General features: G+C 35.4%; 2 protein-coding genes across 2 annotated transcripts; both read right to left on the reverse strand.

Moving 5' to 3' along the window:
- Positions 1–206: 206 nt before the first annotated feature.
- LOC128554273 (transmembrane protein 143-like) lies at positions 207–9,283 on the reverse strand. Its single transcript, XM_053535530.1, has 4 exons — positions 9,097–9,283; positions 5,478–5,672; positions 3,249–3,870; positions 207–2,334 (listed from the first exon to the last, which is right to left on the reverse strand). The coding sequence occupies exons 1-4, from the start codon at positions 9,208–9,210 to the stop codon at positions 2,018–2,020; spliced, it is 1,248 nt and encodes a 415-aa protein (XP_053391505.1). The 5' UTR covers positions 9,211–9,283; the 3' UTR covers positions 207–2,017.
- Positions 9,284–11,513: 2,230 nt separating this feature from the next.
- LOC128554272 (uncharacterized) lies at positions 11,514–27,417 on the reverse strand. The gene is made up of 4 exons (XM_053535529.1): positions 27,315–27,417; positions 16,528–16,554; positions 12,196–12,338; positions 11,514–11,664 (listed from the first exon to the last, which is right to left on the reverse strand). Exons 1-4 carry the CDS (start codon positions 27,378–27,380, stop codon positions 11,514–11,516), a joined length of 387 nt encoding a protein of 128 aa, XP_053391504.1. The 5' UTR covers positions 27,381–27,417.
- Positions 27,418–27,622: the final 205 nt, after the last annotated feature.

A 27,622-nucleotide genomic window follows, 5' to 3' on the forward strand; every position in this document is an offset into this window, starting at 1 on the left:
GAACTTTCAATTATTTATTATTATTTTTCTTCCATACTAGGTGTAGTTTCATACTCAGTGAAAATTATATACAGTATGGTAAACAGTGTAATTCTCGTATAACTTGTACATCATCTACCTTTATATTTCAATAAACCACAGCAAATCGACATGTAATAAATTCCCATTATATGCAGCTAGATTAAAACAAAATAAAAGCAAAAACAAATAGTTCATGTATTTTATTAATATAAATAACAATTTAGAATACAAGTCAAATTTAGCACTTTCAAAACATAAATATTAAGAACAAAATGTCCTTTGATAATAAAGACACATACATACTAATAGTTCTCAGTTCAAGATCTATGCCTCTAGAAAAGTATCAATTTGAAAAGTTGTATTCCTTTGACTGCTCAGAACATTCTGCACACACTCTATGAAAGGGTAGTGTTCAAGAATGTTTAGATCATGTGCCGACTGTTCCAAATAAAAGCTGGGGTAAACACAAGACACAAGGTAAATATTAATGACCTTGGATCCTATCAACTATGCATAATCCCCATAGTAGTGCAGGGTACCCGAGCAGAACAGTGTACTACTTTTATTCATTTGACAACAATTACAAGATTACTCTTTATTTCTTAGAACACTGTTCCGGGTAGCTGGAGGAATATGGCTAAAAATTCAACAGCAGTGTCTATTAAATATATTTATCACATGTTTGACATTGCCGGAGTATAACAAAGCCATTACATAAAATTGATAATACACTAGTGTAATAAAGCTTTGATGTTGACATCGTTTATAGCATATGAGACATTGGTCAAATTGACTTGTTTAAGGAACAAGAAAGTAGATTTTTTGATTTTTTCGTCAGGAAAAGGTAACATGTGATAAAAATATTACATTTGTGACTTTCCACACTGACTCTGAATAACATTGATAAAATGCTCGACAGCGCCTCACATTTTATTATTTCATTCAACTTGTTTAATAAGTTCAATATGAAAAGACACTCATGTAATGTTCTCTATGTAATATCATAAATCAACACAATTTAAGTAGCAAACATTTCAGAAGTATGATATAACGAACCATTAAATTCCTTGTGTTTACATCACAGTGGTATATAGTGTAACCCATACTTTTCAGAACTTTCCCGCATATATTATGGACTGCACACCGATACAAACTAGAATACACAGAACCACTTTAATTTTGCTTTATTTACAATTATTAAATATTGAAATCATCAATTTAAAACATAAATCTAGAGGCATGTCCCTTTAATGGAGAATAAATATTGCAAACAATTATATCTCGACCACATGCCAGTAGTCTTACTTTCTTAACTGTGCTGTCAGACACATTTATTTTTTATCATTATAGCTCTTTCTAAGAGTTGAAGCTGAACTGGAAGTTTTGTATTTTTAGAATTTTAGACATCTGTTTCAACTGTGTGGGCACATTCAACTGTAGTTAGTAACTCCTAAATATCAGTTTGCAAGACATCAATCTAACAGTTAAAAGATTAAACGCAATACATCAAATTTACTGCAAATACGCTTAAAGGTAACTAAAATGAAATGTTATATAAACATTTAAAAAATATGTACCACAAGAAAAATCTAAAAGACAGGGCAATGTTTGGGAAATTAATTTAGCATTTTGAGACTTAAACAAAACTGAGGACATCTTATATCCACAGGAAGTTCAAACATTTACATCTGCAAATAAAATCTACTTAATATATCTGTAAAACAATTTCTTTTATGATGTAATATATAGTTGAAATGGAAGCATTTTCTGTAGAATAGGTAATTTATAAACATTTTCAAAGTGTACACTGCATAATGGCTGCTCCTATATTCAAACTAGTTTCAGGCATGTCCTCTACACACCTGTTTCTGTCCATTTATATCCTACACTGTCTGTTGCCAGCAGCATGTATACCAAATGACATGATGCATATTCTGTTAGACCTGATTTGGTGTAAAATTTATCTTTATTTTCTATTAATTATCTTTCACAACTTTCAAAACCATCCTATTCTCTTTTGAACCTTTTCTTCCTCCTGATACTGCTCTTCAGTTTCCATGAAAACGTCTCTATCGTAACCCTCAAATATGTCCGATTCTGTTGTCCTAGCAACCACTGACTGCGGTTGCTGAGGAAGATTGTGCAATGCTGCCATCAGTGGTAGCACGTGCAACTTATTGTCAATTTCACACAGAATTCCGAACTTCTTGAGTAGATTTATAGCTTCCAGTGACTCGACTTCTACCTCTGTGCCTGTCACTTGATAAACCCACTTCTCTATCCTTCCTTCCAATTGAACAGCAGTTAGCCCACCTAAAATAAAACATTTTCATTAAACAGTGGAATACAAACTTTAAACATTTTTTATCACATCTGACATCACAGGAGTGAAATATATAAATTTGATAATTTGTGAGTGCAAAAAAGCTTTGACGTCAGCGTCATTTATTTTAAGGTTTATAACAGGTAAACCAACAAGAGCTGTCATTAATGGTGACAAATGCCCCCGCAGCGCCTTGACCTTTGATCTGGTGACCTTGACCTTTGACCTGGTGACCCCAAAGTCAGTAGGGGTCGTGTACTCAATAAATACTATCGGCATGTGAAGTTTGAAGGTCCTGGGTGCAGTGGTTCGCGAGTAAAGTGCCTTCAGGCAAAAAGTTAAGGTTGGGATGAACGAACGAATGAACTAACGAACGGACGGACAGTTGAAAACTAATATGCCTCCCTTCCCTGGCCTTGGTCATGACTTTATATGCCTCTTGTTGATGTAAACAATTGATGGTAGCTTTACAAAAATCCTTCCATTAATACAGACACAAAATGAAGATATATGACCTTTGACCATTAAGTGTGGACTTATTCAAGCGTGTTGTTATGAAAATTATGAGTAGTTTCTTTAATAATAATACTACAGCAACACTGTATCCTACATTATGAGTACTGTATACCAGACCAAAATAATATGTATCAATTTACATCAATGTTTCACGCATTAATACCTTGCTGCAAATTATATAAATAAAATGCTTCTATCTTCATAATAAAGTTTCTCATTATGAATAACAATTCTGATAAAACCATTTCTGAGTAATTAGTCATTCAAATCTCTGTGCACTGTGTAATTCTAATGTTAAGTGGTCATTTTCTTCAAAATCAATTCAAAGACCAGGACAACAGGGTTTTACTTAATAAGTTTCTTTCATATACTACAGAAGAATACATACCTAACTCAGCAGGTGACATTTCAATACTTCTCTTGTCATACATCGTACTCGGCCTGTTAGCAAGTAGAAATGTGTACACCAATAAAGCCTCCTTGAAGGACTCATCTTCTGCCCTGTCTACAAGCAATGCCAACAAACCACGATTATTGGCCACATTCTTGAAGTACAAAAGCCTTGATAAATCTGCTAGATATCTATTCCTTTTGTTTTTGTATATTGTCCAGCTCTGCACAGCCGCCAACCCAGTCACCCCACTCAGTATGAGCATCCAATCAACATTCATGGATGCCAGGAGTGTTACTATCTTCGCTACAATGCCCATCACGGCAATACTAACTGAAGTTGCAATTATACCTTTGTCCATTTTACTGATTTTGATTTTCCCATCTGGAAGCATCATTTCCAGAGCATTCACAGGAATTTCCTTGAAAGACTTAAGCATGAGTTTTTGGTCTCGTTTAAATCTTAATGCAATCACAACACGTTTGTAGTACAACTTGGGTTTCGGCAAGTTTTCTTTCTTCATGAACAAGGCTTTATACCAAGGTACGCTTACTGTAATCTTCTCACGTCCTAAAGCCCAAAATTTCAATACATCGTACTTGTTCTTGTCAACTGATACCTGAAAAAGTCTTCTACATTAGTTTTGAGCATAAATAGAAGAATTCACACTTGTTTAATTTTTAAATTCTAGAAACATTTACTTTCACTCGACTTTTTTCTCTTCACAGAATTGCTTATGTTACATGTACATGTAATAAATCTCTACACATAATAATAAGGGTGTGCTAAGACTTGTCATATAAATTTAATCAAGTTGCTCTCTAACATAAAACTACAGGTTTAAGACTTAAGATTTAGAGACAACAAGTATATTTTGAATATGTTAAGCTAAAATGTATGAAAAATCATTTTGCTCTTAATTCTCACATATCATATGCAAAACTGAACAAGAGCTGTCTGATGACAGCGCACTCGACTATTCGAAGAATTGACTGAAGAGTGGGGTCAAAATATTAACATAGATTTTCAGACAAAAGAAAAAAATAGATTAGACAAACAATGTTCCAGTATTTGTGGATTTCGATAAGTCTTGCACTAAATGGCAATGTGTGAACCAATTTCAAAGTCAAAAAAGGGCCATAATTCAGCCAAAATAGTTGTCAGAGTTATGTACTCTTGCCTACAGATGGAAATCATAATGATAAACAAGTGTTCAAAGTTTAAAAGCTATATGTCAAATTGTTTTGACAAAACATGGACTTGTATGGAAAACAGAACAGATTTTCAAGTCCAAAAAGGGCCGTAATTCAGCCAAAATAGATGATAGAGTTATGTACTCTTTCCTACAGATATAGACTATTATACTGAATAAGTGATAAAAGTTTCAAAGCCATATGTCAAACACTTTACACAAAATATGAACTGGTACGAAAAACTTAACCAAGATTTCTAAGTAGAAAGGGGCCATAATTCAGCCAAAATCCTTGATGGAGTTATGTACATTTGCCTATAACTGATCATGGTGATGGTAAACAAGTGTTGAACGTTTCAAAGCTTTATCTCAAAAGAGTTTGCCAAAATATGAACTGGTACGAAAAACTTAACCAAGATTTCTAAGTCAAAAAGGACCATAATTCAGCCAAAGTTCTTGATGGAGTTATGTGCTCTCACCTATAACTGGACATGGTGATGGTAAACAAGTGTTGAAAGTTTCAAAGCTTTATCTCAAAAGACTTTGTCAAAATATGAACTGGTACGAAAAACTTAACCAAGATTTCAAAGTCAAAAGGGGCCATAATTCAGCCAAAATCCTTGATGGAGTTATGTGCTCTTGCCTACAACTGGCCATGGTGATGGTAAACAAGTGTTGAAAGTTTCGAAGCTTTAACTCAAAAGACTTTGTCAAAAAGTGGACTGGTATGAAAAACTTAACCGAGGTGTGACGCCGACATCGACGCCGTGGTGAGTAGGATAGCTCTACTTATTCTTCGAAAAGTCAAGCTAAAAAATGAAATCCTCCTGTATACACATGCTGAAATTCCAACATCACACACTGAAATCACAACTTTCTATTTTATCAAGTTCATAGGTAAAATGTGTAAAGCTGTCTTTATTCACTAAACCTTTTCTCTTTTTAGCTGAGATATCAAACTGATTAACAATACAAGGTACTTGAGGGAGATTTCAATTCTATTCTTAAAACTGAAAGTAAACAATAATACATACCCTGACACCATCCGAAACCTCATGTTCCTCTAATGCTTTGTTGACTACATCCTCTGGAAGTTCATGAAAATTGGCCTTCTCCATAATATCTTCCAGTCGCTGTAGCAACCAGAATTCATTGTCCTGACGTTCCCTTGGGTTCCATTTTCGGGTTTCTATTGTGTCTTTGTCTGGGTTGATAGGGTCAAAAAGATTCTATGATATTTAAAGAAAACAAGTAACTATTTTTCATATAATACAATTTCATATTTTGAATATATATAGTGGCATTGTTTTGTAAAACACACATCCCCCAAAGATGGCCTTTCAGACGTTATGCTGTTTAGTAATTTTCAGTCTCTTGTAAGCTGTGACCTTGACCTTTAATCTAATGACCCGAAAATACAAAACTGGACATCTACTGGCCATAGACAACCTATGCTAAAACGTATGTCTATAGGCCTAAGCATTTTCAAACCATATCCTAAAATAATTTTTGTACAGAAGTCACTGTGCCTTTGACCTTTGACCATTTGACTGACATCCAAAACTGGGGTCATCTACTGACTACAGGCAGTCATCTTATAAAGTTTGACTAATGTAGGCAAAAGCTTTCTCCAACTACAGGTCAGGCCAACAAACCAACAGACATTATCCAAGTATGGTTGCTAAATATTCATAAATACTAAAAGTAAATGCTGCAAGAAAAGATCTTAAAAGATCTTTCACAAGTAGTTATATTTCAAATTTTGAAAGTCACATAGTTACGGGAATGTAAATAATCAGAAAGAGTTACAAAGAACAAAGACAAAGTTCATAACAATTCATTTTTTTTTTTTTTTTACAAAAAAACAAGTAAATAAGAGGGCCATGAAGGCCCTGTATCGCTCACCTGACCTATTGACCTAAAGATCATCAAAATTAACATTCTGACCAAGTTTTATTAAGATATGATCATAAATGTCGTCTCTAAAGTGTTAACTAGCTTTTCCTCTGATTTGACCTGGTGACCTAGTTTTTGACCCCACATTCGAACTTGACCTAAAGATCATCAACAGGGCTCCGGTAATTTTGATAACTCAATCGGTCCAAAACGAAAATCGTGACATCGGCGCTACCCCACCCACCGCATTCCCAATATTACATATTTTGTAAAACGTGATAGAGTAAAGAAATAAGCATGTCATGCATTAAAACTAAGTTACTGGTCACCGCGAGTTACCATACAATGAAGACAGTGTTTCAGTGTTATGTGTGATCGTTACTTTGTTTAAATTTCGATGTTTTTCCTGCTTTCCTGCGGGGATAAAATTGCCGGCATTGACACCGTGTACGTAACTAGTCTAAAAGCCAATGCACGTGACTTCGGTACCGTATACACGGCAGATACTTTGTGATGTTTCCTCATTCTTTGACGGAATTCTATAAAATACAATGCGTCAAAGTGAATTACACGACATATATTCTCTGCTAAACAGCCTCAGTATTTTAAGAATACTCTGCCGCGGACCGAATGTGTATGTTATGTGAACGCCGAGATCGAATTTCCCCGCATGTATAGTACCAAAAGGTCACGCGGGTTGGCCACGCATATTTCATTTCACTTACGTTGTACTTCAATAAGCAACTACATTATATAAAGTTTTATGTTCTCTTGTGATGTAAACAAAATTTCATTCTGAAACGTTTTTTAAAAGACCAATTTGATAAACAGCGCCACTTCGGTTTTCTTTATCATTCATGTTTGCCGGTCCATTTTTTTCTTTTTCTTTTTTGTACAGTCGGGTTTCAAAGACGATTTTCTGCACATGTTTCAACTGGAGCCCCAACAAATGAATCGTGTAATTTTTTCAAATCAAGTAATTATAAAAAATATTTTTATCGGTTTTCCGTGTGATGTCTTTTTAAATCAAAGACCTATAATGTACATGATTAAATGCAGTGACCGTTTGTTTTTTACCCGTGATCAAACATTACCTTTTTAAATAAACCATCCGGCGGATTCTAAATAAAAGAAGTGGATCCCCGTCGAAATGATTTGGATCCAGTCAGAAACCAGTCAAAAATGTTTAATACATGGCAGTCTGCTGTCTGCTAACATTAAAGGATGTGCAGCGCTAGCGCTGATTGCGTCACGTGCTAATTACGGACCGATTATCAAAGTGACAATCAGACCGATTGACACGTTTATTGATTATCTGAGGGTGCGACCAACAATTTCCTGCTTGGCAGGTGATCGTGTATTGAGATATCAGACCGAAATTTATACTTTTCTCCATTTTTACGCGACCGATTTTTTTTGTTTTTTCACTTCATGAATCGGTCTGAAAAGTCAAAAATCAGTCCAAAACCGACAAACCGGCAAATTTCCGAAGCCCTGATCATCAAGATTAAAATTCTGACTGTTTCATGAAGATAAAGTTATAAATGTGGCCTCTAGAGTGTTAACAAGCTTTTCCTTTGATTTGAACTAGTAACCTAGTTTTTGACCTCACCTGACCCAGATTTAAACCTGACCTATAGATCATCAAGATTAACATTCTGACCAAGTTTCATTAAGATATGGTCATAAATGTGGCCCCTACAGTTTTAACTAGCTTATCCTTTGATTTGACCTGGTGACCTAGTTTTTGATCCTACATGACACAGATTCAAACTGGACCTTGAGACCATCAAGATAAACATTTTGACCAAGAGTCATGAAGATACAGTCATAAATGTGGCCTCTACAGTGTTAAGAGGCTTTTCCTTTGATTTGACCTGGTGACCTAGTTTTTGATCCCAGATTACCCAATATCAAACTCGTCCAAGATCTTATTGAGCGTAACATTCTGACCAAATTTCAGTAAGATTGGGCCAAAATTGTGCCCTCTAGAGTGTTAACAAGCTTTTCCTTTGATCTGACCTGGTGACCTAGTTTTTTACCCCAGATGACCAAAAATCTAACTCGTCCAAGACTTAATTGTGAGTAACATTCTGACCAAGTTTCATTAAGATTGGGCCAAAATTGTGACCTCTAGACTGTTAACAAGCTTTTCCTTTCATTTGACCTGGTGACCTAGTTTTTGACCCCAGATGACCCAATATCGAAGACGTCCAAGATTTAATTGAGAGTAACATTCTGACCAAGTTTCAATAACATTGGGTCAAAATTTTGACCTCTAGAGTGTTAACAAGCTTTTCCTTTGATTTGACCTGGTGACCTAGTTTTTGACCCCAGATGACCCAATATCAAACTTGTCCAAGATTTAATTGAGAGTAACATTCTGACCAAGTTTCATTAAGATTGGGCCAAAATTGTGACCTCTAGAATGTTAACTAGCTTTTCCTTTTATTTGACCTGGTGACCTAGTTTTTGACCCCAGATGACCCAATATCGAAGTCGTCCAAGATTTTATTGAGGGTAACATTCTGACCAAGTTTCATTAAGATTGGGCCAAAATTGTGACCTCTAGAGTGTTAACAGTCAAATTGTTGACGACAACGTCGACGACTGACGGACAGACGACGACGACACAGGGCAGTCACAAAAGCTCACCTTTGAGCACTTCGTGCTCAGGTGAGCTAAAAACATGACAATCAACTTCATTTTTCAGTATCCCTATTTCTCTCCAAACAGTCTAAAACAAGGATAAAGTACCTTAAGCTCTTGAAGAACACCATGGTATTTATTGACAATTGCTGTATCTAAGGCAAGTGCGAAATCTTCATACACTTTCAGCTCTTCTCGTGTGAGAAAATCTTTCTTCTGCATGAGATGGCGAATTATTGACCTACGTGTTATAGGAATAAATCTTTCCCTGCAAAGAAAACATGTTCTATTTCAGTCTCTACAGATACATCATGCCACTGATGCTAATAAAATTACAAGTTAGGTACAGAGAGACAGAGCCCACTCCAGCATGGATGACTTTATTTTTGTTTTTGTGGGGTTTAATATCACACTGACACAATTATAGGTCATATGTCGACTTTCTAGATTCTGATGGTGGAGGAAGATCCAAGGTGCCCCTCTGTGCATTATTTCATCATAGGCAGGCACCTAGGTAGAACCACTGGCATGCTGAATGCCAGCTGCGTGGCTTCATTTTCTGGAAGTGATTTGTACGTTCTGGAGGTAAGTGATATTTGACAGCAAAAACTAATTTATAGATGACATTCAGTTAAAGTATTCATAGTTAACATTTCAACATATTTGTTAGCTTGGATTGTGTTTCAAAGGTTGTTTCAGTAACCACATAATTCGTTGCATATCAAAATTTGTTTTAGAGTTTTTCAATAGTATTTCTGTTATATAATGATTGGCAGCTAACCTAAACAGTAGTTCTGGATTCTGTACATTCAAGTACTTTAATGCCCTCTAAAAGTAACTGTCAACTTCCTCATATGAATAACAGATTAAGGACAAAAGGTATTACAAACAAAAAGTCAAACTGCTACCAAAATAGGCCTTGTCTGGGGATCAAACTTACAACAATCATACATCAGGGTTTTCCCTACTGAGCAAAGCAGGCCGGCTCAATTTCCATCAGAAAATGTAATTTTTTAAATTCGCATTGTCAAAATGCTCATAAAATATCTTAGTGCCCACAGTTCGGATGAAATTTGTCAACATGTTCATTTCCACCAAGCCTGGCATAGAATGTAAATACGACACTGAAAAATGATAAAGTAGGTGAAAATAAAAATTCGATATTGGTAAAAATGCAAGAAGAATGTAAATTTTCTGCATTATTTCAAAATCATTGCAAGAGCTTCCTATTTTTTGCACTATATATTTGGTCATTTATAAGAATATCTTGCAAAAACCTAATGTCAATAAGTTTGTACCACTAATCATTCTTAGAGTAATCACTTTTTATGGATTTTTGAGATTTTTTTCCCCACCTAAATGTGTCAGTTTGTCCATTTACCCTATTTCTAAAACTAGTCACATCAATGACATTTTCAAAACTTTCAAAAATCCAATCATGTCAAGTTTACAACATATACAATATCTGTGCAGTGTTATTCAGAGGCTGGCATTGACGAAGTTGGAAATCTAATAACTTAGATAGATGCTATGGAGTGAAATAACCTGCTATCAGTCACTATGCTCACACCCGTTGGTTTTTTTTAATGCTTGCGGAAATAAGATTTCACATCATTATCTCTTTCCTGTACTAAGTAGTAGCCTCACATTGAGTGCTGTGAAAACTTGACTCCAACATAAATAAGCCAAAGGAAATATTTGTGAGGAATTTTTTTGCTAATTTGGCATTTTTGGTCCTTTTAATAGAAAAATATTCTTTAAATAAATTCACAGCTTTCATAAAGATCAAACCTTACATTATGAGCCTAATCTAGTTTTTTTTTATTTACTGAATAATTCAAACAGCCACCCAAGGTTCATCTGTGTGAAATTATTTTAAAATCAGGCCAGCAGTCACTGACCAGAAAATTTCGAAAATTTGCGCTATTTATATACATATAGAGAAATGTGACTGTGCTCTCTGGTGCCCTTGATTTTTTTCATAAGTCAGAATATTTAGAATAATCTTGGTTGAGGGTCAATTAAGGAACATTTCTACAATTTTATTTTTCAAAATTGGAGCGGTGGTTGAGGAGATGTCGTCAAAATATATTTCCATTTCTTAGCTCTAGCGGCCCCTATATGCAACCAAGCAGAACTATTTTGGACAAGAACCACACAAGCAATATTCAGGCCATATTTTACCCATTTTCTACTAATGGATTTCACAGGATATGTCATTTGAAGAAAGTACTGATGGATGGATGACAGACAGACAGATGCACAAACGGACAGACCCATATCAGGCACTTTGTGCTCTCATAACCTAAAACAAGCAAGAATGATGCGTGTCCTATATGTATGTCTGTAGGACACTGGTAAATTCTCTACATTCCTGTCACTGTATGGTCGTATGTTGGCAATGCAAGAACAAGTGTACTTTCATAATAAATCATTTTAAGCTTTTACATCATTGTGGCCTTGACCTTTGACCAACTGACCAACATAAAAAAAACACAATCAGGCTTATCTACAAAAGTGCTTAGTCAAAATTTCACATCTGTAGTCATCCTCATCTGGTGGTAGCAGTGCTTGCCAATCTTTCTTCTGTAAAGCTGCTGGTACCATCGATGATAAAACCACGCTTGTGTCTTCTCTAACTGTGGTGTCACAGTCTTCATTACAGCATTAGTTGATCTAAAATTACAAATACACAATTGCTAAGTTATCAGATGCCCTCAAACACAAAGAAACTGCTTTTACATCCTATCATATGAATATAATCAAGTTAATAATTAAACAACAAAAAATTCACATTATTTATGGGAAAACTAATCACTATTAAATTTCAGAATTTAGGATTGGAACAATAGTCAGTGCAAGGGTAATGGTGTAACTAAGAAAATGAATGGTAACGTCAATGGTTTTTATCCAGAAACAAGAAAACTACAGACATTTTTAGAATCACACAATTTTTTCCATTTTAAAAGCTTGCTTCCAACTGCGAGTTTTTACACTACTTTAATTTGTATTTAAAAGGCATGAATAATAAAATTGATGCAAATCCCTCCACTTCTCCCTGAATCAGCTTGAGGGCATCAAAAGAAAACAACTAACTTAGCCTAAGCCCTGGAAGCATGTAGACATTTCGAGGGGTGAATGCAAAAGCGTTCTTAGTGCACATAAATAAACACTTTTTTCACATTCATCCCTTGATTTTTTGTGTACCTCTGCACATGTGGTTTGGCAGCATTCACAAAAAGTCTTGAGGACTTTCTTAATGGTGGACCCATCTTCCGTACTACAAACTTGGAAGATTTCACAACAGGCGGCCCGACCCTTGATATCACCATCTTTGTGGTGGGAATTAGCTGAAATAACAAATTAAAAAACAACACATTTTGGGTGAACATGTTACTGAACGTCACTGTTAAATGTTAAAGCAGCTTATCAATCCATAATTTTCTTTAATAACAGGTAAAAAGTAATTTCTCTAGTATATAGAAAATACATGACATATGAGGGGTAAACAGTTGTGGTCTATACAAACTATTAAGCAGAAAGTTATTATGTAGGTAATTATATGTGATAAGTTCAAACAAAACTCCCTTATATAATTTACAAGAGCACCGCAATGCGGAGCAATATACGCCCGAAGGTATGACCTTTGACCCCTAAGTGTGGCCTTGACCTTGAAGCGAGCCATCTGAAACATGCGATCTACATGTTGTCTCGATGTGGTGAACATTTGTGCCCAGTTTTTTTTTAAATCCTTCAAGCAGTTCATGAGTTACAGAGTGGACACGAAACAAAGACATATGACCTTTGACTCCTAAGTGTAACCTTGACCTTGAAGCAAGCCATCCAAAACATGCGCTCTGCAAGTCGTCTCGATGTGGTGAACATTTGTGTCAAGTTTCTTCGAAATCCTTCAAGGGGTTCAAGAGTTATAGAGCTGACACGAAATTGCTAACGGATGGATGGACAGATAGACACCAGCATCATAGCATAATACATCCCTTTGGGTGTATAACAAGGGTATAACCATAAATGCTATTCCTGTATCAAGTCAATCTCTGCGGCTGCACGGACAGAAAGAAATGACAATAAAAATTTTATCTAAGCATATACTTTCTTACATGTATACCTAACCACAATGTAATACAAAAAGCATACAGATGTAACATAATGACTTTCAGATTTTGTAAAATTTTCAAAATATGAATTAATAATTATATGATGCATGAAGAAAACCAAGATCAAAAAAATACCTGTCAACAGATTTAAGGTCAGTATTTAGGATGGATGGCTAAGGGGTACAAAATCATTATATCATAGGTTTGTTGAACCCTTATGCTGGTCACGATTGATTCTGCCTTTGCGACCAGTGTAGATCATGATCAGCTTGCACATCCATGCAGTCTGATCATGATCTACACTGTTTGCCATTTAGTCAGTATCTTTTTGGTTAGCACCCCTTTTAACAGTTAATGATACTGTCCAAATTGAAAGATGGACAAGTTCTCTATAGAAATTTAGCATGGCAAAGGTTAATAATGCTCTGTTGTATACAAGTTCTATAACCATGTATGCATTGCTATTGCAAATAAACATTTCCAAAAATATTCAATAACCATGCAGTGACCTCCTGGATCAATGAACAAGAGACTATTCAAAAGCCTTGTCAACTGAATGAATATAAAGTCGAACAAGAGCACCGCCTTGCGGGTGCTGACGCTCGTCTGATTTTTTTTGTGTAATAGAAATATTGTCCTACCCATGATTTTCTAAGTCTAAAAAGGGCCATCATTCTTGCAAAAAGCAGGATAGAGTTATGTTTCTTGATGTACAGTGTCCACTTAAGATGGTGAAAAACTGTTGCAAGTTTTAAAGCAATAGCTTTGATAGTTTATGAGAAAAGTTGACTTAAACATAATACTCAACCAAGAAAATGATTTTCTAAGTCCAAAAGGGGCAATGATTATTGCAAAAAGCAGGATGGAGTTATGTTGCTTGCTGTACAGGGTCAGCTTATGATGGTGAACAAGTGTTGCAAGTTTCAAAGCAATAGCTTTGATAGTTTAAGAGAAAAAGTTGACCTAAACATAAAACTTAACCAAGAAATCTGATATTTTCTAAGTCCAAAAGGGGCCATAAATCTTGCAAAAAGCAGGACGGAGTTATGTTTCTTGCTGTACAGGGTCAACTTATGATGGTGAACAAGTGTTGCAAGTTCTAAAGCAATAGCTTTGATAGTTTAGGATAAAAGCTGACCTAAACATAAAACGTAACCAAGAAAACTGATTTTCTAAGTCCAAAAGGGGCAATAAATCTTGCAAAAAGCAAGATGGAGTTATGTTTCTTGATGTACAGGGTCTGCTTATGATGGTGAACAAGTATTCCAAGTTTCAAAGCAATAGCTTTGATAGTTTAGGAGAAAAGTTGACCTAAACATAAAACTTAACCAAGAAATCTGATATTTTCTAAGTACAAAAGGGGCCATAAATCTTGCAAAAAGCAAGATGGAGTTATGTTTCTTGCTATACAAGGTCAGCTTATGATGGTGAACAAGTATTCCAAGTTTCAAAGCAATAGCTTTGATAGTTTAGGAGAAAAGCTGACCTAAACATAAAACTTAACCAGGCAACACAGACGCCGACAACCGCTCAAGTGATGACAATAACTCATCATTTTTTTTCAAAAAATCAGATGAGCTAAAAAGGGGCATAATTTTATAACAAGAGGGCCATGAAGGCCCTGTATCGCTCACCTGACCTACTGACCTAAAGATCATCAAGATCAACATTCTAACCAAGTTACATTAAGATATGGTCATAAATGTAGCCTCTAAAGTGTTAACTAGCTTTTCATTTGATTTGACCCGGTGACCTAGATTTTGATCCCACATGACCCAGATTCAAGCTTGACCTAAAGATCATCAAGATTAACATCCTGATTAAGTTTCAGTCAAAAAGATACAGTCATAAATGTGGCCTCTAGAGTGTTAACAAGCTGTTCCTTTGATTTGGCCTAGTGACCTAGTTTTTGACCCCACCTGACCCAGATTTGATCAAAATTAACATTCTGACCAAGTTTCATTAAGATATGGTCATAAATGTGGCCACTACAGTGTTAACAAGCTTTTCCTTTGATTTGACCTGGTGACCTAGTTTTTGACCCAAGATGACCCAATATCGAACTCGTCCAAGATTTTATTGAGCGTAACATTCTGACCAAGTTTCATTAAGATTGGGCCAAAATTGTGACCTATAAGAGTGTTAACAAGCTTTTCCTTTGATTTGACCTGGTGACCTAGTTCTTGACCCCACCTGATCCAGATTTAAACTTGACCTATGGATCATCAAAAATAACATTCTGACCAAGTTTCATTAAGATATGGTCTTAAATGTGGCCTCTAAAGTGTTTACTAGCTTTTCCTTTGATTTGACCTGGTGACCTAGTTTTTGACCCTACATGACCCAGAATCAAACTGAATCTTGAGATCATCAAGATTAACATTCTGACCAAGTTTCATGAAGATGTGGTCATAAATGTGACCTCAGGGCACTCGTTTGGCCATTTTTGGGGCCGAATATGGGTACCATTCCCCTCCTAAAATAATATGTTTTTTCCCCCTTTCTTAGAAGAAAATTCCCCTGTCAGGCTGATGATAGGTTGTTTGTGCCTCAAAGGAAAATTACTGTTGCAATATAGTCACATCAGTTAGAAATGATTGAAAACAGTACTGAAAGGTAGTTACATATACATGGCTTAAACTTCCCCTTTTCGTCTTAAAATGTCGAATAATTCCCCTAAGTGAGGGTATGGGTACCTGTCCCCTAAAGTTGTCTAGTGCCCTGGACCTCTACAGTGTTTAAAAGCTTTTCCTCTGATCTGACCTGGTGACCTAGTTTTTGACCCCAGATGACCCAATATCGAACTCGTCCAAGATTTTATTGAGGGTAACATTCTGACCAAGTTTCATTAAGACTGGGCCAAAACTGTGACCTCTAGAGTGTTAACAGTCAAATTGTTGACGACGGACGGACGGGCGACAACGGACACAGGGCGATCACAAAAGCTCACCTTGAGCACTTTGTGCTCAGGTGAGCTATAAATGCAAGGCAGAGTTTATATATGGAACCTTTGCATTACATGACAGATCATCACAGCAAACAAGTGTATAAAGTTTCAATCCATTCCAATTATTGTTTAGATCTACTGAGATACCAGCTTACAAACAAAAACTTACCCCGCGCAAAAAAAAAAAAAAAAAGAAGTTGAAAAATTGGCATAATTTTGTAAAAAAAAAAGCAAAACAGAGTTATGAAAGCTGCTTAATGTTTTTCAGATTATCAGAGAATAAGTGTGTGAAGAGTCAATCCATTCCCATAAGTGGTTACTGAGATACCAGCTTACATACAAAAACAAATCGAGACACTGACAAGTCCAATAGCTCCACCTGTTCTTATAATATTTGAGCTAAAAAAGGAACAGAGGAATCCTACTAATATAGGTAAATATATGTAATGAGAAAATATATTTAAAAAATCAACCTACTGTGAACAAATGTGCTGTTGGGACAATCTGAAAATATTGACAAAGAAATTACCTACAAACAAGTATTTATTACAAATAAAAATATAGCAAATTTGTTCAGAATGATGCAAAAGCTACAAAAAACATCCTTAATGAACCTTAAATGCAATTCTATGTTTGAATACAACTAGTTTAACCACTGACGCTAGATTCATGAAAAAAAATATGGAAACAAAAATTTAAGCTTTTTGATCTTTGACCCCTAAGTGTGATCCTGATCTTGGACTTTTCACCTGGGTCGTGGCACTCTGAAAGTAGTTTTTGGTAAGATTAACAACTGATGCTAGTTTTATCCAAAACTTCTAAGCAGTTTAAGAAATATGAAGCAGATATATAGGAAGTTAAATTATTTGACCTTTGACCTCCAAGAGTGAAACTGACCTTGGTCAAAGTGACCTGGGTTGTGTGCTCTGCATATTTTACTGATGAAGTTAATAATAGATGATAGATTTCTGAAAATCTTCTCAGCAAATTCAAACAAGAGGACCATGATGGTCCTGAATCGCTCACCTGTCCCCACATGACCCAGTTTTAAACAGAGTATGATGTTGTTTTTTTCTATTATTTGACATTGTGACCTAGTTTTTGAGCTCATGTGACCCAGTGTTGAATCTGACCTAGATATCATCAAGATAACAAGAGGGCCATGATGGCCCTATATCGCTCACCTGTTATCATTGCACTTGAGGACAAGAAGGTCCTCAGTAAAATATCAAAGTCCAAAGGACAGGAACAACAAAGGGAAGAAATTTAACCAAAAAGAAAAAAAAATCTTACAAGGTATAGATATGTCAAAATACACCTAACAGGCTGTCTAGCATACCCTGACAAAAAATTAGGGCTACTTTTAGGGCAATTTGTACAAAAAAATAGGGCTAAAATTAGGAATTTGGTACAATTTTAAGGAAATTTTAGGGCTAAATTTAGGAATCTTCAAATTAAAATATGGACTTTAAAGACCATGTAATGTGCTTACCTTTATGTGACTGACATAAAAGTAACTCACAAATAGTGCTTTATTTACAGAAAAGACGTCTACCACTGGTAAATTGCTTTGAACTGTGCTAAACTGTTTTTTTCTGAATTAGAAGAACTTTTAAACAACATTTAAAACATTTTCTCTTTTTGATCATTGCAAAAAAGTTAAAAAATTAGGAATTTTTGTGAAAAAATAGGGCCTTTTTAGGAATTTCCTTTGATTTTTTTTAAAAAAATAGGAATTTTAGCCAAATTGAAAAAAAATAGGAAAAAGTAGGAATTTTAGGGACGCTAGACAGCCTGACCTAAAAATTGGAGGTACCATCCATGTTGTACCACAGAAAAGTGGTCTCGGTTTTTCCCTACGGCCAATAATAAAAAAGTTACTAAAAATAAGCTATTTATATTAACGTAAAAGGGAAGTAATTAAAAAGAAAATTATTGTAAATGAACAAAAGAAGGATCTGCCAAATAAATCTGTTCACATAAATGAAATTTCAGATCAGTATCTTCATTAGTTACGGAGATATACCGATTTTAATTTGAAATAAAGGGAGGTAATTTGACATAAAATCAGTCCATAGTTATCTACCCTGATTGGCTCAGTCCAACTAATGACAATAATGAAATTTCAAATAAGTCCTATAAGTACTTACTGATATAAATCCATTTTGACTACAATCAGGGGAGGTAATCAGATATAAAATAACTCTGGAATCTACGATTGGATCTGATTTGTCATGGAATCCAAGATTTATTGTTCTTGAAGATATTTTGGAAGTTTGTATCAAATAAAACCATAAATGAAATCTCTATATGACTGCAAAAGCCAAAATAGCCAATTTTTGGACCTTTAAGGGGCCATAACTCTGGAACCCATGATGGAATCTGGCCAGTTCAAGAAAGGAACCAAGATCTTGTGGTGATACAAGTTGTGTGCAAGGTTGGTTAAAATCAAATCATAAATGAAGTTGCTATTGTGCAGACAAGGTCAAAATAGCTAATTTTGGCCCTTTCAGGGGCCATAATTCTGGAACCCATTATGGGAACTGGCCGGTTCAACAAAGGAACTGAGATCTTATGGCAATACAAGTTTTGTGCAAGTTTTATTAAATTCAAATCATAAATGAAGCTGCTATTGTGCAGACAAGGTCAAAATAGCTAATGGCCTCTGGAACCCATAATGGAATTTAGCCAGTTCAAGAAAGGAACCAAGATCTTATAGTGATACAAGTTGTGTGCAAGTCTGGTTAAAATCAAATCATAAATGAAGCTGCTATTGTGCAGACAAGGTCAAAATAGCTAATTCTGGCCCTTTCAGGGGCCATAACTCTGGAACCCATAATGGGATCTGGCCAGTTCAAGAAAGGAACCAAGATCTTATGGTGATACAAGTTGTGTGCCAGTTTGGTAAAAATCAAATCATAAATAAAGCTGCTATTGTGCAGACAAGGTCAAAATAGCTGATTTTTGCCCTTTCAGGGGCCATAACTCTGGAACTAATAATGGGATCTGGCCAGTTCAAGAAAGGAACCGAGATCTTATGGTGATACAAGTTGTGTGCAAGTTTGGTTAAAATAAAATCATAAACGAAACCACTATCGTGCAGACACGAAATTGTTGACGCACGCACGCACGTACGCACGGACTGACGACGGACGAAGGGTGATCACAAAAGCTCACCTTGTCACTATGTGACAGGTGAGCTAAAAATTCTAACCAATTTTCATGAAGAGCCATTGAAAAATATGGCCTCTAGAGAGGTCACAAGATTTTTTATTATCTGACCTACTGACCTAGTTATTGATGGCATGTGACCCAGTTTCGAACTTGACCTAGATATCATCAAGGTGAACATTCTGACCAATTTTCATGAAGATCCATTTAAAAGTATGGCCTCTAGAGAGGTCACAAGGTTTTTCTATTTTTAGACCTACTGACCTAGTTTTTGACTGCAGTTGACCCAGTTTCGAACTTGATCTAGATATCATCAAGATGAACATTCAGACCAACTTTCATACAGATCCCATGAAAAATATGGCCTCTAGAGAGGTCACAAGGTTTTCTTATTATTTGACCTACTGACCTAGTTATTGACAACACGTGACCCAGTTTCGAACTTGACCTAGATATCATCAAGGTGAACATTCTCACTTATTTTTATGAAGATCCATTGAAAAGTATGGCCTCTAGAGAGGTCACAAGGTTTTTCTATTTTTAGACCTACTGACCTAGTTTTTGACCGCAGTTGATCCAGTTTCGAACTTGACCTAGTATCATCAAGATAAAAATTCTAACCAATTTTCATACAGATCCCATGAAAAATATGGCCTCTAGAGAGGTCACAAGGTTTTTTTGTTATTTGACCTACTGACCTAGTTATTGATGGCACATGACCCAGTTTCAAACTTGACCTAGATATCATTAAGGTGAACATTCTGACCAATTTTCATGAAGATCCAATCACAAGTATGGCCTCTAGAGAGGTCACAAGGTTTTTCTATTTTTAGACCTACTGACCTAGTTTTTGACTGCAGTTGACCCAGTTTCAAACTTGACCTAGATATCATCAAGATGAACATTCGAACCGACTTTCATACAGATCCCATGAAAAATATAGCCTCTAAAGCGGTCACAAGGTTTTTTTATCATTTGACCTACTGACCTAGTTTTTGATGGCACGTGACCCAGTTTCGAACTTGACCTAGATATCATCAAGCTAAACATTCTGACCAATTTTCATGAAGATCCATTCACAAGTATGGCCTCTAGAGAGGTCAAAAGGTTTTTCTATTTTTAGACCTACTGACCTAGTTTTTGACCGCAGTTGACCCAGTTTCAAACTTCACCTAGATATCATCAAGATGAACATTCTAACCAACTTTCATACAGATCCCATGAAAAATATAGCCTCTAGAGAGGTCACAAGGTTTTTTTATCATATGACCTACTGATCTAGTTTTTGATGGCACGTGACCCGGTTTCGAACTTGACCTAGATATCATCAAGGTGAACATTCTGAATAACTTTCATGAAAACATCCATTGAAAAGTATGGCCTCTAGAGAGGTCACAAGGTTTTTCTATTTTTAGACCTACTGACCTAGTTTTCGATCGTAGTTGACCCAGTTTCGAACTTGACCTAGATATCATCAAGATAAACATTCTGACCAACTTTCATAAAGATCCCATGAAAAATGTGACCTCTAGAGTGGTCACAAGCAAAAGTTTACGCACGCACGGATGACGGACGCTGCGCGATCACAAAAGCTCACATTGTCACTTTGTGACATGTGAGCTAAAAAAGAGCGCCACCTAAGGGTGCCATCACTCGCCTGCAAGTGCTGGTCAGTATGTAAGAAATGAGTTATTGCTCAGAATTTCTAAGTACAAAAAGGGCCATAATTCTGACAAAATTCAGGTTAGAGTTATCGTTCTTGGCCTACACAGTCAACTTATGATTATAAACAAGTGTGCAAAGTTTCAAAGCTGAAGCTCTTACAGTTTTTGAAAAATGGTGGACCTAAACAAAAATTTTAACTAAGTACAAAAGGGCCATATTTCTCTCAAAATGCGTATCAGAGTTATGGTCCTTATGGTCCTTGGCCAACATAATCACCTAATGATGATAAACAAGTCTGCAAAGTTTCAAAGATGTAGCACTTATAGTTTCTGAGAAAAGGGACCTAAACAAAATTTTTTCCAAGAAACTCAAATTTTCTTAGTACAAAAAGGGCCATAATTCAGACAAAATGCATATCAGAGTTATGGTTCTTGGCTTATACAGTTAACTAATGATGATAAATAAGTGTGCAAAGTTTCAAAGCTGTAGCTCTTATGATTTTTGAGAAAAAGTGGACCTAAACAAAAAGTTTAACCAACAACAACGCCAACTATCAAGTAACAACATTACCTCAGAGATTTTTTCTCAAAAATCAGACGAGCTAAAGATGAACTGGGCATGAATTTAAGCTTTATGATCTGTGACTTTGACCTTGGACTTAGTGACCCAGGTCAATCTTCCCAGCAGATGAGAAGATATACTGCAGACACAAATTTATGGACACATGATATAATAATAACTTAATGAACATGCTACTGGCAGCCAAACCCTGTTGATTTGAACAGAGTGCCAACAGTTCAACACACTGGCACCAGAACAGAAAGAAAATGCCTCTGTACATGTTATATCCTACCCCTAGGTATTCTATAAGAACCATGGTCATGAACAGGAAAATATACTAACCCGTTTCAATCGAACATTTCTCAACTTCAACGCACAGTTCGGTGAATGGGTACCTAGTATATTGAACAAGCGATAATTTATCTTCCATCGTGCACCAGTCACATTGTCTCAATATTTCATATTGCTGAGATTATCAACATATTTTATGCTTTCGTCAACGTTACAGAAAAAACTTGCTTGACCTTCCCTAATGAACATCCGGTCTAGAGGTCACGGCAGTGTGCACATGTTTGGCGAAATGTAAACAAACAAAAACAGAATTAAAAAAATCACAATTTTACACTAAAACTCGAAATGATGAATGAAATTCATCTTGTATATGATCTTTAATTTAAAATCGTACATTGGTCTGCATCTGTTCTGTTTATTTTATTCATTTTGCACATTTATGCTGCATTTTCACATTTTAGCGAACACGTGTAGTGAAATGACGATTGACAAACATTTTCACAACAGCCAATCAGAATAGTTTTGTAATCTAGAACGGAACTTCACCAGGGAAGTTCAAGCAAGTTTTTTGTGTAACGTTGAAATAACTATAAACTACGCGTTGTTTTTCTAAGATAAGATGTATTGAAGAAATGTGACCGGTACACAATTGAAGATAAATTACCACTTGTTTGATATCCATAGTACACATTTACCGAGCTGCGTGTTTTAGGTATGAAATGCGCGATTGAAACGGGTTAGTATATTTACCCTTCATGACCATGGTTCTTATAGAATACCTAGGGGTAGGGTATAACATGTACAGAGGCATTTTCTTTCTGTTCTGGTGCCAGTGGTTCAACACAGCAAATTTCATATGTATTTTAAAATAGTTCACTAAATGAGCAGACAAGATGTCAATTTTCTCAATCTCAACTAATTCAGTTCCATAATTTCAGATACTCATTCAAACTAGCTTGTAATCAAACTGTACATAGATTTTACAGGCATACACATTCTGCATAAGAATGCCTGATATCAAAGAATATATCATAATAAATTATACCTGTTTTTGAGATGACACTGTCAGTAGTATTTTTTTTATAAATTCAAGGGCCGAAACTCTGGCAGTACTAATCTGATGTGGCTGGTTATGGAACTGGGCCTATAGGATTTTTATTTAGTTACACATTCTATGTACATTATTTCATGTTCCAAGGGAAAATACTGTAGTAACTCAGCGGACTGTCAATTTTGTTAATTTTTGAGAAATTCAATGGACGTAACTCAAAGCTATGAGCAGGTCAGGGAGATGGCTTGTTTGCACCAGGCTGGTTCGTTTGAACCAGGCTGATACAATTGACCCATAACAAGACATAGGCCTAAAGAACCATATCATTTAAAATATCAAATTGTGTTGAAAGACTTGTAAAAATATGTGCTTAGAAACACATTCTTAATCTTGTTTTGGCGTGTATGCATGCTTACTTCTGAGCGTGTACTTTGTGCTCAGACAAGCTAAATATGTTGCCTTGACGGGATTTTTGCCGCAGAACGAAGAGAATATGGAACGGATTTAAAACTGTTAGTAAAGCAGGAGTTATATGTATCGATTTTACTGTAATTTTCAACTTTTATATGTTATTTTGCTGTGTTTCATCAGTTTGTCGCGATTTTGCAATTTTCCCAGCTGTATTATGATCATGTGATTGAAAGTAGCCAGCTGATGCTGGCAAAAGCAGGAAGATAACTGAAACAGTACAAAGGGAGAAAAATTTTACCAAATTTTAGTTACGGATGCAGGGGAATATGAATATGGGGTTGTATCTCTAATCAGCAGAAGTCAATATGTTTTCTTCCTCCTTTATCTCTTGGATTTTACAAATGGCCGAAATAAAGATTTTCCAACAGTTACATTATTTTATTTTAAGAATTTGGTAAAATCAATGGCAGTGATCTGCCGAGGATCAAAAAAGGTGGAACAAATGTCCCAAAGGTATGAAAAATGTGGGGACATTTTAAAAATCTTGGGGACAACAAATTTTGTCTAAATGTCAATGATATAAATCAGTGACATTACTACAATTGTAGTATCTATTGTAATCCAAACATTGGTACTTATTAAACCAACACTCCTGAAATTTGGAGTCACTTCACTTGTAGGCTTCATCCGAAAGGAATTTTCTGCACACTTTGGGGTTTAATTTTGTAATGATTTAAGTATTTGAGATGATAGGGCAGACAATGGATTCGTTTTCAATTTCACCTGCTGAGACATTGGTGGAGAACGGTAAGCAACAGTGGGTGGAGAACGGTAAAAAACATCGGGGTTTCTGTGGTCTATGGAGCTGTTTATGAAGCGACATAAAGTAATAAGACATAAATCATTAGACTGAACGTTTTTCTTGTCTGCAGATACAGAAATATAACTTAAAATTGTTCATTGTCTTTTTGCTGGCGAGTCAAAGGGACATTTTTGTGGGAAACTCTTCAATTGGGATGCAGAAGAAATGTGAACGATTCGCACTCAGTGCCGGTTGTCCACACGCACATTCGTCCCCAAAATTTTCGTAACGTGACAAGTGGCGCTTCTTGACCAATTTTAGCACGACAATCGTAATTTTTACGCGACATTCTCGTGTCATCGCGGCCTTGGCAGATCACTGAATGGTGACCTAAGCGTACAAAATAACTTACCTGTTTGCAAAGTGATTCGCAGATTGTTGAGTCAAATTCATTGAAATATAGTTGCATTGCATAAGTGAAAGTTCTATAAACCAGAAAATGTCCTTACCATGATGCGAATATCGACACAATGATTTTTTTCAGTCCACTTCAAAAACTGAAACGCTATGCGTCTCATGATTTATGGTTCATTAGGCCTATGTATACATGTCTTATTATGGGTCAACTGAACTAGCCTGGTTCAAATAGGCCATAGATCTCTATGACCTGATGAGGACTTCTACATGTCCTACATCGACGCAGTCACACTTGACTATTACGCGACTTATTATGCTTAATTATATATGCTGTATTATACTTACTAAGCATCCAAAAGATTTATGGTGGTTTTTTTTACACAACAGAATTTCACGAACTATGTAAAATTCAAAGAGACTTTAAGAGTACATATTAGAGAAGAAAAAACGTATTGATCAGGTCGGATATCCGGGCACTTTAGCGTATCGCGTTGCAAAGCAACAAGCCGAGGTGACAGCAAACGCTAAATTGTAATTGAAAAGCGTTTCATGTTTCACTAGTGCTGGTTGTTTTTCTTTGCTTAAAGTTAAATTTTGGGCAATATTAATAAGTCAGTGAATTTATAATATAGCATGATGTTCCAGAAATCACTCCTGTGAAAGAAAACTTTCTTTTTTTAGGTTTCAGACGTGATATTCATCATTGATCCGTGTAAGCTGCGAGGTCTCATATTTGTGACGGACTCGATGAAAATCATAATTTAAAAAATTGGAGGTCTTTTAAAAATAAATAAAATAGAGAATCTAGCTCACCTAATTAGGTTAATCCATTTGTTTCACTTTTCTCGTTCTATTTTGTAGCCTGCCATTAAAATAGTTCTGAAAGCCAGATAGCTTGAACTGTGGTGTCAAAAGTGATTCAGTCACGCCAAATTTAATTAAATCAACATCTCTCACCTAAATTCTGATTTGTGTGAGATTTAATGAGAGGTGTCAAAATTTAAAGCTTAATAGTACATTATGCGTAAATACTGGAGAAGGGATTTTTTCCCCTCGAAGCGTATCAGGATCATAATATAAGATCTTTTTCTGCATTTATAACACAAAGGGATTTTTTATATGTTACATGTGGAGATAAAATGATATATAATAACTGCATGCTAGCTTCTTTTTACGAAAAGCCAGGACGTATCAATAAATTGATGACTTCTATTTACGAAAATACTGTCTGCTTTGTACTAAATTGTCAATTATTTAAAACTGTGAACGATAGTTTGCATCCATATTTTTTTGTTAATTGTTATAGACTGTCACAATTGACTACTTCCACATACCACAAAATTAATTAAAGCATACATTCCAGTCATAAGTCATAAATCACTATGGAAACCAATCAGTATGTGGTATATTAATGAAAATCAGTTTCGACCAGTTCCTAATGACTATCACTAATTAATAGATTGATTTCCTGTTTGTTTTATCCCTCTGATGTACCCCTTCGGGGCCTTATGGTAGTTTCCTGTCTTATCCGTTTGATGTATGCCTTCAGGGTCTTATGATATTTGGAAGATGCACATTATTGTTATTTGCATGTCAATTATTGACAAAGGGATTAAGAGAGCTACTACATAAAAAACCTTAATTAATACACATGCCCGAGCATATAGGCATATAGTTCATTTGAAATTTTAAAATCAATTCACCAAACTAATTTTTGACTGGAAGGACATTTCACATTTCTTAAAAAAAAAAAAAAAAAAAATGACTGCAATAAGATTACATAGAATAAAGTATAAGTTTTCAACTTTATTTAAATGACTTTCATACTTAATGTACTTCGACATTATAGCATTTTACATAAAACTAAATAAAATATATCGCACAAAGTACATTTCAGCAAAATGGCAACAATATAATCATTTCACAGCATTAAAACATTTAGAAAATCAGCTTATCAGCTTATTTTAAAAAGACATAAAAAAAATCAGAAAATTACTTTACTTATTTATTTGATCTGTTCACTCTTGAAAAAAAAAGGAACATTCTTTTTCAAGACACTTAAAAGATTCTCTGAAAGATGAAAGAAACAACTGCTACGATTTTAAGCAAAGAAGTTGAATAAAAAAATTGTTATGTTCTCAGATATTTAGTTTAGTTTAATATTTATATATGCAAACTGAGAAAATGTTGAATAAATTTGGAAACATGTTTTAATTATAACTTATCCGTAGTGCCGAAGAGCTGACAATACATAATTTGTCACTTTTTCCTGACCGTTTTAAAATGCCACAAAATCAATTATTACAAAAACCCTACTTTTTTTGAAAAATATATAGATTGTACCACAGCGTAAGGACTGTAGATAATAAAAAAATGACTCTTGATTTGCTTTATTTGAAAATAAAAACATCACAATCCACACCGCTAGTTAATTCGCTACGAATTGCCGGGTCCTGCTTTCACCTCCAAGGTGATTTGCATAATCGATTGCTCCGGATGTGATGTCATGCCGACCTGATCAATCACATGCAGTATATACCGGAGACAACGAAATTTATTTACGAAAACGAAACCAACAGCAAAGACAACCCCAACAAAGGTCTTCTGGAAAAATAGTTTCTTTAAAATATTTTTAATTTAAACCAGATTTCTTTGAGCTCGCTTAAAGGCTTTCCTTATTTCATATTATAACCGAAATATACAAAAAAGCATTCTAACATTCCAGTTTGACGCTGAATGAAAGAGTAATAAAATTCGGATAGAATCAATCTGTTTTTCTTCAGTTTAAGAGAGAGTTTTCGTAAATGACAGCATATCTAGCTCCATTCAAATTAGCAGTATGTGTTCATTTGATGTTTCGTTCCACTGCAAGCATTGCATAACTGATAAATGCACCTTGTATTTAGTGAAATACGTAGTCTTTTGTCGTAGTTCACCGGCTTTTCGTACAAGGGCCGCCATCTTTGTTAACCTTGGCTGCACTTGATTTTCGGCCTCACTTCAGGTTACACACCCCTAAATAGTGTTCCCTATATAGTTCTTCTAGCCTTTAAGCACATTTTTGCCCTATTTTATTTTATTTATTTTTACCATAGTTTGCAAGCAAACTACACACTTACACTTTGAAATATACCAAATGTCACCTCTGAAAGCTACAAATGGGCAAAACTTAGTGTGTAAATGTGTTGTTTTTTTCTAAAACT

Source organism: Mercenaria mercenaria, unplaced genomic scaffold (assembly GCF_021730395.1).
Source record: "Mercenaria mercenaria strain notata unplaced genomic scaffold, MADL_Memer_1 contig_4893, whole genome shotgun sequence".
NCBI classification, from domain to species: Eukaryota; Metazoa; Mollusca; class Bivalvia; order Venerida; family Veneridae; genus Mercenaria; species Mercenaria mercenaria.